General features: G+C 38.8%; 1 protein-coding gene across 10 annotated transcripts in view; it reads left to right on the top strand.

Annotated features, from left to right (window-relative positions):
• The first annotated feature begins 10,394 nt into the window (after positions 1-10,394).
• nav3 (neuron navigator 3) overlaps positions 10,395-17,255 on the top strand; it is a 210,638-nt gene continuing 203,777 nt past the window's right edge. For all 10 annotated transcript variants that reach the window (XM_015395532.1, XM_015395533.1, XM_015395519.1 and 7 more), the window contains exon 1: positions 10,395-10,849. In XM_015395532.1, coding sequence (XP_015251018.1) covers positions 10,592-10,849 — 258 coding nt within the window. In that variant the 5' untranslated portion in view covers positions 10,395-10,591. The remainder of the gene's footprint in view (positions 10,850-17,255) is intronic.

The raw sequence follows: 17,255 nt of genomic DNA, 5'->3' as shown, positions 1-17,255 counted from the left end.
TAGGTCCTATATTTCCAATAAAAAGTAATAAATACTATAAATACCAGGCATCAGGTATTGTACAGAGGTAAACACCCATTAGTTTTTGATTGGTAGAATTCATTTCTTTACATTACTGGTGTTTTCGCAGTGGAGGAGATGCTAGATAAAGTTTTTTTTTTTTTTTTACCTCCTTTGCAGGTTTAAATGTTTATATTTAGTTGCTAAATTAGGCAGATTTATATGTACAACTAGCTGCTAGAGAGCATTAAAGTGTGTTTGATTAGTTTATTTTAAAATTAGAACCAATATTTGATAGCTCTCTCCAACTTCATGAGAAACGACTAAAGAGTCCTTATAAAACAAGGTGTTACTCATTTAAAAAATAACCTAATTTTTTTAGAGTTGACATTTTAAACTGATTATGGTACTTATAATAAAATATAATGTTTGCTCACTTTGGGTTTGTGCAGGATCTATGTGATTTGTATAATGTTCACTCCTCTAACAAGAGGAGGGAAATTAAAAACTACGGCTAATGATCTCTGAGCAACTTGACTTAAATTTAAGTGTAAACTCAGACCCAGGCGATGGTGATGATGATATTACAGGAACGGTTCACTAAACTGTAATAATAATATAGCTGGAGAGAAAAAGCAAAAGTATGAGGGAGATGGAAAGTAAAGTCTTCAAGTGTGCAAGTTCAAAAAGCTGAATGGGATGAATGGGTTTCCACCTTTGGGGGGCACGGAGGATAAAATGAGCCACTTGCAGTAAAAAGTTGAGAAAAAAGAAGAGGAAATTTACACAGGCCACGCTGGACTTCAAATGTATTAGAGCCGGAGGAACAGGAAGAGCTTGAATTGTCCTAGTCGGCGTGCTGGGGAAATCCTGCTGCTAGGGTCCATCCACATACCTCCTTTGATTCATTGTAAGAGCTTTTAGCTGGCTGCAGTCAGGCAAAGTTCCACTTAATGTCTTGTTTATTACTACAGTCATGAAGCGGGGCATTTTTTAAATTCCACCTTCCCACAAAATTGCTGACTCCCTCGTCTGAAGCCTCAAAGACTTTGTTCATTGAAACATTTTAAAAAGACATAAAAACGGACAGAAAAGAGCAGGCTTGGTTGCTGCAATAGGAGTCAGTGAGCATTATTGACATGTTTTAAATTAAAAGTTGCTTTATATATAGGCTAAGTAGCAGTTTTATCATGCTGATGTTTCAAATGAGATTATACATATTTTAATTGATTGCATTAAAAGTAATAAGGCAATAATTAATCATACTTTTAATAAAAGTTGCAACACACCTAATTTAAGATAAATCAGGCAGTGGGGCCCTTCTAGGGTCCACACCATGACTGCCTGGGTTCTTTCTTTGAGTTGAAATATTTTCAAACACCTCTGAGTAGGACCAGTTTCCTTGTCTCTGCTAAATGTAAACAACCAACAGCATAATACCGCTACCATCATGTTTCACTCTGGAAATCTGGACTTCTTATTCTGCTGGTTGATTGTGAGTGCAGCAATATGTGGTGGAGGGGCAACAGTGAGATATTTTATGCTCTTCAGAGGAGGAAAAAAAATATATCCAGTAACTTTGCTGCTTTCTTAGATAATATATTTTTTTTATTTATTTATTATTTCTTCACTTGTGGCTTCCAGGTGGAGTGAGGAGTGAAATCATATTTCTATTGGTCTCTATGACCATTAGCACCAACATTTTCCTGGTCAGGAGTGAAATGAAGAGAATATCATCTGTAAAATGCAATAAAAAAAGGAATGCAATTTGTAAAACTCAATATAAAAAAATATTTAAAAAATATATAAAATCTGTCAATAAAATAAAGTTGGCAAATAATCTTGAGAATTCTTTTTTTATTTAATTCTTAATCAGTTTAATTTCTTTTTTTTTTCCTTTACAAAACATGTTATTTGCTTGCAACTATAATGAAATAAAATTAATTCCACTCTTTAATTGAAGGACTTTAAATTGTTGGAATGGAATTTAAAAATGTGGTAGTAAAAATCAAAAAGTTGATGATGATTACTTCAATACATGGTGCTTAGCTTAGAACTGGAGTCATTTAAGAAATGAACATTTAAATCTTTTAAGTGAGCAGAATTTTTCCACAATTCTTGAGTGTTTTTCGGTGTTTATTTTTCGCCTGCATGGATGTGTGGCCCCTGAAAGTGAGTACGCACTCCTAAGCACTAAACTGCAGCTTGATGTAGTCTAATGATGCATGGCTTCGATCTCCATGTGTTCGTTCTTTATGTTGAGGCACATTTCTGTTGTGCGTGTGGCTGCTTGTTTAGTTTTCCACACCGCCTGATGTGTGGCTGGCTGATAACATTATAGCAGAACCAGGTGCTTCGCCCCCTGGGAGACAGCAGAGTGTTGGTGAGAGTGTTTGTACGCATGGCTGGGATGGTATTTAGGGTTCGACCCTCCTTATCTTAGGCACCCCAACGTGTTTGTTTTCACAGTCAGCGTACAGCGTCGGGGCTGACGTCATATGACCCCCGGGTCCTATCTTTTATATGAACACATCCATCAGTCAGAGCTGCTTTCCAAACAACACACCCTTTTAACTGCAACAGATAATAAACACATGGCAGGACAAACACTACTGCTGCTATTCCAGCTGAATTTACATCAAACAACACGTCTGAATAAAAAAGCCATTGGATTTACTAACAGGTTTTTCAGTAAACTACACAAAAAAATATACATGAATAAATATAATTGATAAATTCAAACTTAGGACATATTTCTCTTGTAATAATGATCAAAATTGTTTTTATTATGTTTCGAAAAGCAAGCATCAGGTTTCTTGTACCTGATACATCACATTGCAAAAGTTTTTACACCTCTAGAACTGTTTCTAAATGTGTCCATCGAAAGTGCAAAATTTTATACAAAACATAAATACAGATTACGTCATAATTTTAAATTGAAAAAGCTTCCTGGATGGGAAGCGAAACATTTTCAAACTTGGAAATAAAGTCCAGCGGATAGTTTTTTAACTTTTTTGGAATAAATATAGATTACCTATTAGATTATTCCAAAACATTATGTTTTTTTAAACAATGTGGCAAGCATTTCTCTTTAGAGCCATTTATTTTTGAAATTCAGCGCAAACATTTTTCTGAAGAGCTCAACGACTTCAATGGTTTAAGTTGTTTGTATTTGGTAGACAATATTAGGATCTGTCCAGGGACAGCAGATGAAAAATAGCCTTTTGGCTAATTCTGGTGCATTTGCAGGAATGCTTAGTAATGCACAATGTCCCTGTCAATTAAATAAATAAATCTAAATTGCAGTGATCATGAATACCAAGGCTGAATCTGAATGTCCGCTCTAACCCCTAAATCCCTCAATCACTATATAGAGCAGGGACTATATAGTGGAGTTTATAGTGAACTCAGTCAACTGACCGTTTGGATGGACTACTTTTTTACTCTCCACACAGTACCTGTCCCACCACTTACTGTAGTGGTCCGCGAGTTCATTGCAAGGTGTACATGAAAATATTAGTTAAATAGGTAAATAGTAAAATAGGGCTCTGATCAGTTTTGCTTTGTGAGGTCCAAATTGAAAAATTGAATAAGCTTTTATCAACCAAAAAGTAAGTTTTTCTTACATGTTTGAGTTCACCAAAACAAGGCAGAGGAACATCCAGGAAGTAAAGAAGAGCCCTGTATCTGCTGTTTTTCATACTGAGCTGTCGGAGCTCATCAAATCAGCTCAGGTGTCTTGATGAAAACAAAGTAAAGATCATTAAGTCAGTCAGACTATAATTTTTGTCCCATATTTTGTTCCCAATTCATCAAGTTTAAATGTATTTATAAGGGGGTTATTCAGGGGAGCTCCAGTTTTATAAATACAGGTTTTTATACTGTATTTATTTCGTTTTTATTTGGATTCCTCAATAACTTCCACGCAACATAATTATGTTGTTTTTTTAGTGGAGATGGAAAGAATAAAATACATAAGAATTAAATGCTCAGGTTAAGAGATTTAGTAAAATTGTTTTTGTTTTAAAATCAGTTATTGTACATTCTTGTGGACAATTATCAATACTTTTGACTGAGAAGGGTACTGATGGTAAGACATACACAAGTCTAAAAAGGTTGGGAAACACTGGCCTATGGCGAAAGCGGGCCGCTGTGACAACAAATCCCAATGATGCTTTACGAGGAGAGCTCTGGGGGAGCTGCAGAGAACCAAAGCTCAGGCAGGAGAATCTGCTAAAAGTTTAATGAATGATGGCCTTTATAGATATATCTAACATATACAAGAAAAAGGTTTGCTCAGATAAGAACATAAGTGAACCTTTTAGCTCAGAAAGAAAACTATTAGACAGCCATCATTCATCATTGACAGTAGGGTATGCTTTATTTTCAGCAGAGGAAATTGGGCAGAGATGATTGGTAACTGGATGAAGTAAAATACAGGGAGGAATCTATGAATAGATGCAATTTGGATGGAAGTTCATCTTCCAGGATCTTAAATGTCCAACCAGAACCACAATGATATTAAGTTCTAACCACTCTCATTTGTTAGTATAACCCAATCAAAGCCCTGACTTAGATCTAATTGAGTTCAAAGATAGTCTATCCAGTCAGATAGTGCTTTGCATACCCTGTAATGCTTGCAGCTGTAATAGTTCTGAATGTTATTTTGCTTAATATTGCCATTGCCTAATGTAGAAAACACTCATGTGTAATTAGTGAGCAATAATTATCCACCCAGAAGCTCATAAGCAATAACGTGATGCAAGAAGACAGAAGAAAATTATTTGAACTATGGCGATAAATGATACTCTCATACTTCTGTAAGGAGTGCATCCATATGGTTTTGATTAATTCTTCAATTTTCTCTTCAGTTTAATTCAGTTTTTAATTTGCATTGTGCTAGTTTACAACAAATGTCTCCTCAAGGCGGTTTGTAGCATTAATTCCAGTCTAAATATACACCATATAAGTTACATCCTTTCGCTTTTTCCAGTTCAGTTCATTCAAGCGGAAATCTATCCAATGTAGACAACACTTTAAACATACACATAAATCATATAGATAAAAATGACAGTAAATGAAATGTCAATGTATGTAAATCAGTCATCTTGAACAAGCACATGGGCAGTGGAGAGAGTTGATTCCAGCTCAATCTGAAAAACATACACAGAAAAAGACAAAGGAACTTTATTAGTACAACTACTTTATTCTTTGGCACTCAGCGCTGGGCAGGAAACATTAACGCTGAATTTTGCAGAATTTTAAGAACAGGGATGTTTCCCCCCAGGCCTGAAACTGGTGGTGAAGTGGAGAGAGATGAAGTACGTTCAGTCCATAGACTGCTGGTTGGCGAGACGATGTGCTTGAGCTCTATTGGTCTATATGTTTTCTAGTTTTATTGGTTTGATTCCTATTTTGTTGTGTTTTCTGGATATATTTGAGTTGTTATGCTTTTCTTTGTTGCCCCCTGTTGCCCTCTTGTGTTGGTCTCCTTTTCCCTTGCTCCTTTCTAGAACCCTTTGTTTACACCTGCTCCCAATCAGCTCGTTAGTCCTGTCTTTGTTCAGTCAGCCATAAATACTCTCCCTGTGCAGTTCCTCAGTGCTGGTTACTCGTCCATGTTTTCACTGATGACTCCATGGTTCTGGTTTGTTTGGATTTTTGTGTTTGGTTTGTGTTTGGATTCCTGCCTCTATTACCTGTTGAGAACTTAATTAAAACTAAAAGAACTCACCTCTGCCTAACCGCCTCTGCATTTGGGTGCTAAAAAACCTCAACCAAACCCTGACAGTGTGAGCTGATACTAGTGCTTCCCTCAGCGACCTGGGAAGATGGAAGTCCTGCTTGGATAAACGCAGGTTGCGTGAACCTGTCCATGTTGAGCAAGCATGAAGCGAGAGTGGAGAGGAAATACGTACTCCCCTTTGCGAAGAAACCTCTGGCAGAGCCAGGCTCAACATGGCAGTCTTCTAGCAGGGGAACGCAGTAAGAGTAAGAGTCCAGGAGGAATGACACTCTGATAGGGACGAGGTTGAAGAAGCACCATGGAAAAGCTTTAGCTTCGATGTTGGAGAAGGGGATGGAGGTGGGTTTAATCAGGCTCATCTGAATGAAGTCAGAAATAGAGCAAACCACTCCCTGCGCTTTGGATGAGTAGCAGACTGAGTTGTGGATTTAAAGACCTTTTAAGATGAAATGTGGATGCTGATTGGGCTTGGAGGTGTGTTTCAAAGCTGATTGGCCTGTCAGAGGCGGATGATGGTAAGTAATTCAGTTACTTCAGTTGAACTTCCACCTAGGCTTCTTTTAACAGGGAGAAATGTTTTAGCAAAACCAGCCAGATGACTGGAGGCTTTAGTGGGTAGGAAATAAACAATGATAAGATTAGTAACAAATTGGTGTTAAGCGGAAGATACAAAGAAAATATTTCCTGACATTGTAATCATTGTCGGAAACGTTTTACATGAGTCAGAAACCTGTTGAGTGACATGTTTTGTACATTCACTAACAGTATCTCCTGCATGCCTGTTTTTTTTTTTTTTTTCCACCAATCTTCAAATCAGTTTTAAAGATTTCTTTAATTTGAGGATATCAGTTATTCTTAGAGTTGAGTTGAGAGGGTCTACCTGGTCTGGGTGCCATGCTGATGAAGACAAAAATCAGGTTTGTGCTAAAAAGTAGGATAGAGCATCAGTGCTTTAATAGTTGCATCATTGTTTAACTTTAGCAGCTGAAACTCACTCTGCAGCAGCGTCCCCAGAGAGATGGAAAATCTGAGTGACACCAAATGCCACTGCTAGTTCTTAGGACAGCTTTTCTCCCTGCTTAGTAGGACAAAGAGCTTCAGTGTTAGACAGTTTTGTTTTTTATCAGGGTAAAACTTATAAGCAATTATTGCACTCAACAGCATCTTTATTAGGTACACCTGCTCATTCTTTATAAATATAGAGAGGAAACCAGGAAGTGACCATTAGTCAGTGCATTTAAGGATCTCCTTCCACCCATGGACATGGACAATACACGCACCTTAGTTTAGTTTTGTCTTCAATTTAATGTTTCACTTTCAGTGCTATATTCAATAACTCAGTGCAATATATATTTAATGATGTTACTTCTTCAATAACCCAGTGCAATATATATGTATATATATATACTCTTACCCTGTATATAGATAGCTCTTACTTATAGAAAACATATTTATTGTGCATGAATAAGGTCTTAGCTCTGTTACACTGGTAGCCAAGTAATCGACATTTCGTTGTCAAGACTCACCTTGTGTTTTTTGTGCAATGACAATAAAGGAAGTCTAAGTCTCTAAATGTGAGGAAGTTTTTTTTGCTGAATTTCAAGCATCAGAAGGGAGAAGAAACAAGCTGTTATCTGGTTTTAATTTCCTCAAATCCAGCATTTTATTTTGGTGGTTTAAAGGATAATACCCATATGAGGACCAAGATAAAACCTATTCTGTCACTGAATTTGCCTTAAATTGGCCAAACATAAGTGTAGTTACATTTATTATTTGATGGAAATATTTGAAAGACCTAAAAGTGCTGAGTAGTTGAGCCTAAAATAGGTTTTGTTTCCTTTTAACAACATTATTTCCTTGTTTTTCTCCAAATATTTTAACCATGACATAGTTGACACTAGAACTATTTTTAGAGAGGTCCTTTTCCCTAATAGTCAAACATTAATTCACTGACCTCCTTGGTTTGGTTTGCAGGAATAAAGGGTATTTACTTTGGAACCTTTGCTACTGTTAAATGAGGATCTTGCACAAATGTATTACAGCAAAAGTTCTGTTACCTGCAGGTTTTCTCTGAGTTCTGTCCAGCACAAAGACATTTCCTCTTAAACCATGTAAAGTAGAAGGTTTTCTTAGCAAGCTTTCTTTGCTGGATTGCTTCAGTTCAGCTCACCAGAACCTTATAAGACACAGGTGTCCTAATGGGTCCAGGGTGTCAGGGGAAGCAGGCTTCTGTTGCTGCAGCTTAGCCCTCAGCAGGAGCTGGAGCCCAGGCTGGATCGGTGCCAGTCTTTCACATGGTGTTCTGTTGTTTTAGACATGTCATGATAGCCCCTGGTGCCTGATTAAAAACATGTTGAACTTGCTGGTTCTATTCTGGGTGGAGGAGGGCAAAGCCCAGCAAAAACATTCAACCTGTATGAAGCAGAAGAGGCAGCCAGATTGAATATAATGAGTCCATTCTTAACAGGTTCCCTGGAGGAACTTTACATCCTAAACTTTGATGGTGCTGTTTGTATAGGTAAAATTATGTAGACTTTCTGCAGTAAGCGAATGATCTAAAGCCCGGGTTTGTTAAAGAATAGTTCCAGTGTTGCAATATTTGAGGAAACATTGAGAGCCTGTGTATTGTTTTCCTTTATTTTCCTACCGATTTTATTGGACAATCCCGCCTCTAAAAGTTCCGGTTTGCCCTGACTCCACACTGCGCCCCTCTGATTCCAGAACTTCCCTCATCCTCTCTAACCTGAACCAGATGCAAACTTTTCTACATAAATCTTTACCTGCAAGGAATTTATTTAAAAACAAGACCCATTTCCTATTTATATGACACCCACTGCAATATGGACAGTACAGTATATGGTCCATATGTCCCAATGCTGCCTACTGCTGTATGCCTGATTCTTGTTCTATAAGCTACAATAACCTTCCTACTGTAAATGTTGCACCCTTTTGATAAAAACACCTCTCCTAAACTGTGGATTTATCAAAAACGTAGCCAGATAAAAACAAAACAAAAAACAGAACAAGAACTGGAACCAACAAATCTTTATTAAATATAATGCTAATTATCCAGGTGTTCAATGAATTTGTCTAGTTGTCCATTCGTTCATCCATCCCTGTTAGATCCAAGGTATCCTATCTCCTAGGGAAACCAGGTGGTTGGGGCCTAAAGTGTAAACCAACACATCTAACTGATTTTATTCCGACTCATGTCACATCTACTCTCCTTATTCAGATGATAACCAATATTTTAGGGCCAGCTAAGCAATCTATAGGCTGCTTATTTCAGTTGATTGCTTTGTGGATCTCGTTCTCTCCATCAGGAACTCATGAGAATACATGAGAATCATAAAGGTTTTCCTGTATACTTTGCAATCAAACAAGTGAATAGCATGTTGAACATGACTTCTGTAGAAAGTGTGTCTGCAGGATCGTGTCCCAAGTGAAGAACTCTACTTTATTCTCTAGTAGCATTTACAGTGAAAGTTATTTAACATCAGCTGGAAACTAGGAATTTTCTCCACCTCTGCAAAGTTATTGAGTGTCTATCATCAATTTCTTCTGCTTCACCTCCTTCAGAACCTGTAGAGAGCCCAGGGCCGGCATTGGTCCCAATAGACATGTACTCCCATAGCGAAGTGCTGTAACAATCGCAGTTCGGTTCTTAAGTTCAGCTTTTTCCATCCTAAAGAAAAAAATATTTTTCAATTAGAGCTGCTTTAAGCAGCCCTGCGATTGCTTCAAGCACGCCTGCACCCAGCTGAACAAAGACCAACCCGAGTGGTTGCCACTCCCCGACAGACAGGTGTTAAACAACATTCTGCAACCCATCATATGTTGTGATTCAAGTGTGTGCTTTTACGGATTGTCCTTGTACTATAATGACTGACAAAATAACATGGTCACAGAATGTTTGGCTTAGGTTTACACTGAAGAAAGGTAGAGCTTAAACACGAACTTTACATTATTTTAAACTTCAGAAACTGTTGTTTAAAGCACTGAGTGTTTTTTTTATATCTGAGATTTGCTAATTGTCTATGAAACAAAAATAGTTTTCGTAATCAATTTTTTTTTTTTTTAACCTATTTTTCTCCAATTACTTTCTGCCAACCTGTTCAGACTTCGCTCATGACGCATCACAGGTGTTTCACCCAGGTTATCTAGGTGACTTCTGCGGCTAGAATTTAGTTTGGAGGGATTTTATTGCATGCAACACTTTTTGGTGTTTTCTGTACATGGAACTTAAAAGTTTGTATGCATTTTCTCGCACTAATACAACAATCCTGTACATAGATGGTTGTGTTAGTAGCATGAAAAATTAAAAGAAAAATCAGAAAGCATTAATATTTCTGCAGAGTAGGCCTACTCAAGAAACTCTTGACAAATTCTTCTAAATACTATTATTTGATTTATTCCTTAATCATAATTTTAGACTAAAGTTTGTACAAACACTTACAGCTGAGTCTCCGTAATCAGTTTTTCCGGATGGTGGCTGTTGTACCTTCCAGAGGAGTTCACGCCCCTTCGCTCTGCTCTCTCGTGGTGCATTTCTGACAGGAGGGAAGGGGAGGGAGCCGTGGCTGCATGTGGGAGGAGAAGGAGGAGGGAGTGAGCAGGAGGAAGGAGAAGCCCTCTCAGTTTCTGGGAGTTCTCCTTACTGAAGGCCACAGAATGAGCGCAGTTGCTTTCCTCTCAGTCTGAGAGGCAGCTGCAGGTTCTCTTTTGCTTTGGCTCAGATTTTTCTGCCAGGCTTCAGAGGAGGACCCAGCAGATTTGCCTTCCTTTTTTTTTGGAGTTTTCTTTGAACTTTTTCTCCCACCACACTGCTGTTGCCTGGGAAGTACAATGCCTGTAGTTGGAGTGGCTTCCAAGTTAAGGCAACCCTCCACGGTGGGCACCAAGCCGGTGCACACTGCCCTCCCTATCCCCAGTGCTGTCAGAGCAGCCGCCTCGCAGGGCTTCATGGCCCGGCAGCAGGAACTCAGGGCAAAAGACGGAGCCCCGGCGCTCAACTGCCAGCTTTCAGTCAGGTCGGACTACCAGCAGGAAAAGATGCCGGCAGGAAAGTCCAAAGCAGAAACCGAGGAGAGCAAGATCTGCAAGGTTAGTGAAGATGAACACTTGTTGCACATCAGTTTGATGTGGAGGCAGCGCAGGTGTCAGACTTGTAGGACAAGCCGTCTGTGGTCTTGTCAGGCTGTCTGCTCCCTCTGGGCTGGAGCAGGTGTCTGTCCTCCTCTGAAGCAAACCTCTACACAGCAATGAGTCATTTCTGCTGTGCTGGGATGTTTGTCGTATCATCAAATAAGAGGGGAAAGTATATGACTAATGGATAACTGGCTGTGTCTGTGACTCATCTATTTGCCCATTTTGCTTTGTTTTAGGGATAGAGTGGAATTAAAAGATTTTAATATCCAGGAACCTTTTCAGATGTAGAGAACATCTCTCTCTGTTTTTTATCGAACATGCCTGTATATGTTTCAAATACAGTTCACTGCAGATCTATCATTCCTGAAGCATGTTTTGTCTCCATTGAATCTGTTCTTAAAAAGGCCCAAGCCTTCCCTTTTCCAGTTTTTTTCTGGTTCACTTTCTAAGGCTGCAGCAGAGGAGTGGAGGGAGGAGATTTCAAACCTCCGCGCCAAATGCTTTCATCAGCTCAGCAGCCATCCCACTTTCAGAGCTGTCAGAGCGCAAGCTGATACTTTCCTGTTTGGTTAGCTAATCTCTGCTCCTTCCTCCACCTGTCCACAGCCGTCAGCTCTTTGTGTTTATACCAAAATAAACCGGAAAGAAAAAAAACATTTTGTTTTTCAAATCTGGATTGTGTTTTGGGCATTGGAACAAAGGTGCAGATTTTTCTCCTGGCCCGAGGGAAACACAACTACGACTCAATGCTCTACCGCTGTTAAATCCTCCCAGCGTGTCTGTGACCGAGTCCACCTCGCCTGCAGGGTTACTGCAGCCTGAGCTTAGAGGTCATGGGAGTCCATCATTAACATGTCGCTAAACCAACAGTATGATCACGACTTTTAATTTAAAACTCAATTTGGTGAAATAAATTTAAATATTTTTGTTTTTAACTGGTCCCACTAGATGCTCCTATTTACCAGACGAAGAGTTAAAGATTGAGCAAATACTCAGAGCGCTTTAAGGCTAACAGCTAGTCATATTAGTGTGCCGATTGAAAAGAATTGTAATAACAAACATCTTTAACCAGATACTATATTAATTTGAATATTGAAAATTCAAAAGTCTGCTAAGCTTGTAAAGTCATCTCAGCCAAACAGTTTTGCGTATTAAACTAATAATAATCAGTTTAGCATTTCCTGGCATTATTGATTGATTAAGTTCTTTTTCTTTTTAGGCCCATGATTTTTTATTTATTGCACATTTTTCATTTATTGCACATTTAACTGCATAAAAATATTTGAAAAGCAAAATGTGACTTATTGATTAATTGATTGAAAGAAATTGGTCTATATTTTCAAATATAGCATCAAATTCAGCAAATAAATAAATTCTGCTGGTAGTTTTACACTGATCTTAGAATCTCTTTATTTTTTTTTTAGAAACTCACTAAAATATGGCATCTCTCTCATCGAATTTAATGAATACAGGAAAGAACTTATGTTATGTTCTTATATACTATATCGTTAGCCCATCATCCTCATTAACGCAGTTTTAAACAGTGTGCAAACCTGTCATTTGTTTGTTTTGTTTTTTCCCAATACCGGTACCTAATATTCCTTGCAGTTTAAATTTCCATTGAATGAGCATTGGCTTAATTACCTTTGAAATGAAATCAGTTACCGTGGGCAGGAGAAAATCTCCAACCTGCCCCAGCCTGTCAGTGTGGTTAAGGAATGGGTGGTATGGAGGAGTAATTAGTCTGTCTAATTGTGTTCTGTATCCTTTAAGAACCTATGAACTCTCCTGTCTTTCAGAGGATGGACTGAATGTATTTCATCACTTGTTGAAATTCACCAACCCTCCTTGTTTGGTTTAAATATCACTCGGGATCAAGTGTAGGACTGTCTTTGTGTGTGTGTGTGTGTGTGTGTGTGTGTGTATAGGGGTGCAAAATCTGAGTCCCTGCTTGTTTGTTCACATGCAACCCCCACCTCTGCATATACAATAGTGCCAGCAAGTGGTGGCTTGTTTGCCAAAGGTTCAGTTCATCCTTACTTTAGTCGTATTTTCCAGGGTTGAAGCTCCCCACAAACATTTCTGAATGCTGCGCTGGAAATTTCCACCTTTTTGCTGAGTAAATATGGGATTTGACCCGTAGCAGAGACGTGCCTTAGAATGACTTAAGACTAGAGTTCTTTAATCGGTTTTATTATAACCGGGGATAAACGATTCACCAGCAGAGTCACGTGGCAACACATGCAACTCTGAAGCAGGATGACAAAATATGACTGCTGACTTTTTTAAGCTTTTCCCGGAGAAGAACAGTTTATTTTTGTATGTGTGAAGACCAAAGTTGTAGGGAATCTTTTTTGAGTTTCAAATCAGGGGAGTGGCGGCCTAACGGTTATGGCATAGAGCTTGGAATCCTCAGGTTCTTAGTTTGAGGCCCACTCCCATAGACATGCCACTCGATCCCTGAGCGAGACCCTTAAACCCACACTCCTCCCTGGGCACCACACGATGGCAACCCAAGGGGATGGGTTAAATGCAGAGAGTGATTTTCATTGCTCTGTACTTGTGACAGTGTAATGACAATAAAAGCTGGAGGAAAAACTCTTTTGAACAGTGTTTAATAGCGACTTGCAACCACAAGGAGACTTGGAGAAATATCTGACAATGTCTAATGTCACAGTTCATTGTTAATGACATAAACAATGAACAGAACCGCCCTTGTCATCTTAAATAGTAATACCTCCTCAACGACCGACCCTTAACAATCATAGACAGGTTTCAGGTATTACAGGAGACAATCCCCCCTTTAACGGCAATCCCCCCCTTTAACGACCGACCTTCAGAATCATAGACAGGTTTCAGATATTACGGGCTAACAATGGAACCAAACGACCCACTAATCGGTTCCCATTTGCATGTTTCCAAGCAATGCCAGGCCTTGTCTATATATAGACTCAAACTCACTGCGAATCCAGACATTTGAATTGAGAAAGCTTCCTGGAGAGGTGGTGAAACGTCTTCAAATCTTGGAAACCAAGTCCAGTGGATTTTTTTGAACTTTTACAGAAAAAATAGTAATTTTGTATGCAAAATTTGACTGATAAATGATCTGAGAACACAGAAATTAGTAAGGTGAGCTAGCATCAAGGATGCTACATACCCTAAGAGAACCAGTTGTTATCAAGGTTGAAAGAATAAGAAAATTGTTGCAGTTTTTGCATTGCTTTTAGATTCCAGGTAAGTATTGATCATAATTAAGCCACTAAAGAAGCCTTCCGTGTCTTTGATGGTACTGTGCAACAGCTTCTCTCATCAAAGGCTTACTCTTAATCTCCTCATGATTTAAAACTGTCAAATTTTCTCGTTTGCTATCCTTGATGCAAATGAGGAAAAAGGTGAGACATTGGATTCCTCCTGTTGTTACTTACGCTGACAATTCACATCATTCACTGCTAGTGGCACAGAAGGATGACAGGCAATGAAGAAGCTTTCATGGGTCTAGACACTTTAATGGTATTGGATTGTATATCATGAGTTTTGAAGTTTTCTCCAAATCAAGGTCTCTTATCAAATATTTGACGTGTAGATTAACTAAATGAAGTTATTTGGAAGTCATATTTTAACTTTTCTCATTCACAACCCATGATATTTGTTTACTTTTACTTCAAATAGTCAGCTTTCTGCTGTTAATCCATTTTCTTCCCCAAGTGAACAAAATTATACTCCATAGGGTAAACATGGCCCTTATCTAAAAGCATTTTCAAGCAAGTCATGACTGTTGTAGCGGCTACTTTTGTGGCTCTTTGATGTTTAAGAAATGTTTTCCTGCAAAGGACGCAAGTATTCACCAAAGAGGGAGACGGGTGCCAGACACACTCGCTCACTTGATGAACAAAAAACATCCTGTTGATCCTGTGTGTATGTTTGTGTTTGTGCAGAGGATGCTCTAATTACTGCAGAAAACAATCCGGACCTCTTGTTGTGTATTTTCTCATTTGGTGCATTTCCTGCTCCTGTCCAGATAGACCTCTGCACTACTAAATGAGCATGTTCAAACTAAGTGCAGTAGGGTGAAGTGTCACTGGTCCAGTGACTTGAATGGGTAGAATGTAAACAATAGTGGTTCTTTTTCTGGGTGGCCCTTACTGTGTGTGCTTGCAATAACTGGAAGCAACCTGTTATCCATCTTGATTCTGAGAAACAAATTGGCCACTATTAGCATTCTATGAGAGAATTGTTCATTTAATGGTGTCAAGGCATGGATCAGTAGATCATTTTCACAAAATCATGGTAAAACATGGTGGTGGGACCATCAGGCTGTGGAGATACAGTTAATAATGTTGGGGATTCATCATCCTTTTGCTGTTATAAATCTGTTTGTGTTAAGTGAGAAGCAACAAGTTGGGGAGGGGCAGCACTGCATTTGACTCCATGCCGCCAAATGTTAAGTGGTGGGAACACAATGATGGAAACGTATGACACTGGTGAACCAACAGAGAGGTCAGATGGAGTCAAGGATGGCCAGCTTGTTGCAGCAGGAGGAAATGGATTAATCCAGATCAGTTTAAGAGGATGTCTGAGCACGTTCTGGCCATGGGGGGGGGGGGGGGGGGGGGGGGGGGGGTCTGACTCAGCGAGTGCTTACTTCCATGTCTGGAAGAAAAGCTGTCACTAGAGGAAAGTGTGAATTCTAATAAGCTAATGGATCTATTTACAGCTGAACCATTCACAAAGCCTTGAGCCATTGGCTTTTCTTTACTCTATGTTGAAATTAAAATATCTAAAAATACATGATTTGTATTGATCCATTCTGTTGTATTCAAAGTACATTGTAGTTTACAAAAACACTTTCCAGACACAAAACAACCCCTGAAAGCTACACACAGATGCTGCAAGACAAACCTCTTTCCCAACCACAATGTGTGTAGCATTAGCTTGTGTCTATTAAAGGCCAAATAACTTGGTTCGACTACCTCAAAATGAGTTGGATAAGAGAGGATGCCGTCAGAAGAGAAAGGTACATTTACGTAGTTAAGTTAAACCCTAAAGATAAAAAAACGGACTAGTAGGGCATCGATAGGGAGCTTTGTTCATTGACTTCTGTCAGGATAATCCTATTCTTGAGACAATGCTGTCAGAGTTGACTAACCTTTGGGAGTTAATGCTGTGATAAATTTGTACATGATACTGGCCTGGATTTTTGTTTTAAAGACTACAAATATTGTCTGAAGCGATTGCTAACACCTTGGCAATGGAGTGCACCTCGTATCCTTCTCTAGGATGCTTGTTTGTTAGTTCTCAGACATCTGCCCTGATTTTCCAGATCCTCTCTGGACAACAGTTTATTCCCGCAGCTGTGACATTATTGCAGTTGTAGGTCAACAAGTCTATGGTATGTTCAGCCAATCAGAGCAAATTTGATAACAGAATACCCCCTGGCTCACTTCCTCTGACCCATCATGGAATGAGTTTTGTTCTAAAACATCATTTTAAGCATAAGATTATCAAATTAAACCAAGAAACCCAACAAAAAATATCTAAATACCTTAACATAAGCCCTAGCCACCACAGATTTGATTTACTTAGATTTGTTTGCATTAGTTCCTCTCTAGTGAGATTTCCTAATGACCAGTGGGCAAAAATTGGGAAAGTATCTGAGACAGAATAAGCTGTTCCATTGTTTCCTTTCCCTACATCTTTCAGGCTTCTTGTCTGACACACACTATATCATTGCCTCGTGTCCCACAGGGAGTCTGCAGTTAGCCGCAGTGTTTAAATCTTAGAGTAAGAACACACAGAGGGGCCGCTGTTTACAGTACAGCCACCCGGGTTAAAAATACTCTACTCTGGAAGTTCAGGCACACTTCAAGACAAATTAGACTCATTGTAAAATGAGTTCCAATACAGCTTTTCAGCAGCAAGAAAACTACAATGAATTGTATTTTTCAGGTTGAATGAAATTCTAAGTAAAATACCCTTCACTGGTAGAAGCATGTAGGAACAAAACCAGAGCTTTACTAATTACCTGGTTGTGTTTTTATAACATTTCAGTTTTGCACTAAAGCTGAAAAATGGAATGCATCAGTCAAGTGGAGGTATTTCGATGGGAATTAATCACTTCCTCACATCTTTGTTGTTACAGATGTTGGAGAAATCATCCTCTAAATGAAAAAAAGCAATTCAAATGTTAAAACTATTTAGGCGTTTTAGGAGTCTGACCTAATAAAAGATAGCTTCTAGATCTGATGCTTAAATAGTAAAGGAAGACGCATGCTAAACAAACATGTATTGTTTGTGTTTAGAAAATGGGATGTACAGAAACAACACCGAGGTGGTTTCTTAACAAATTGGCATTCTGTGAAAC

The sequence above is a fragment of the Cyprinodon variegatus genome, unplaced genomic scaffold (genome assembly GCF_000732505.1).
Source record: "Cyprinodon variegatus isolate N-32 unplaced genomic scaffold, C_variegatus-1.0 Scaffold744, whole genome shotgun sequence".
In the NCBI taxonomy this organism is placed as follows: Eukaryota; Metazoa; Chordata; class Actinopteri; order Cyprinodontiformes; family Cyprinodontidae; genus Cyprinodon; species Cyprinodon variegatus.
The sequence above is the reverse complement of the archived record's forward strand: the minus strand, read 5'-3'. Positions and strand labels throughout refer to the sequence as shown.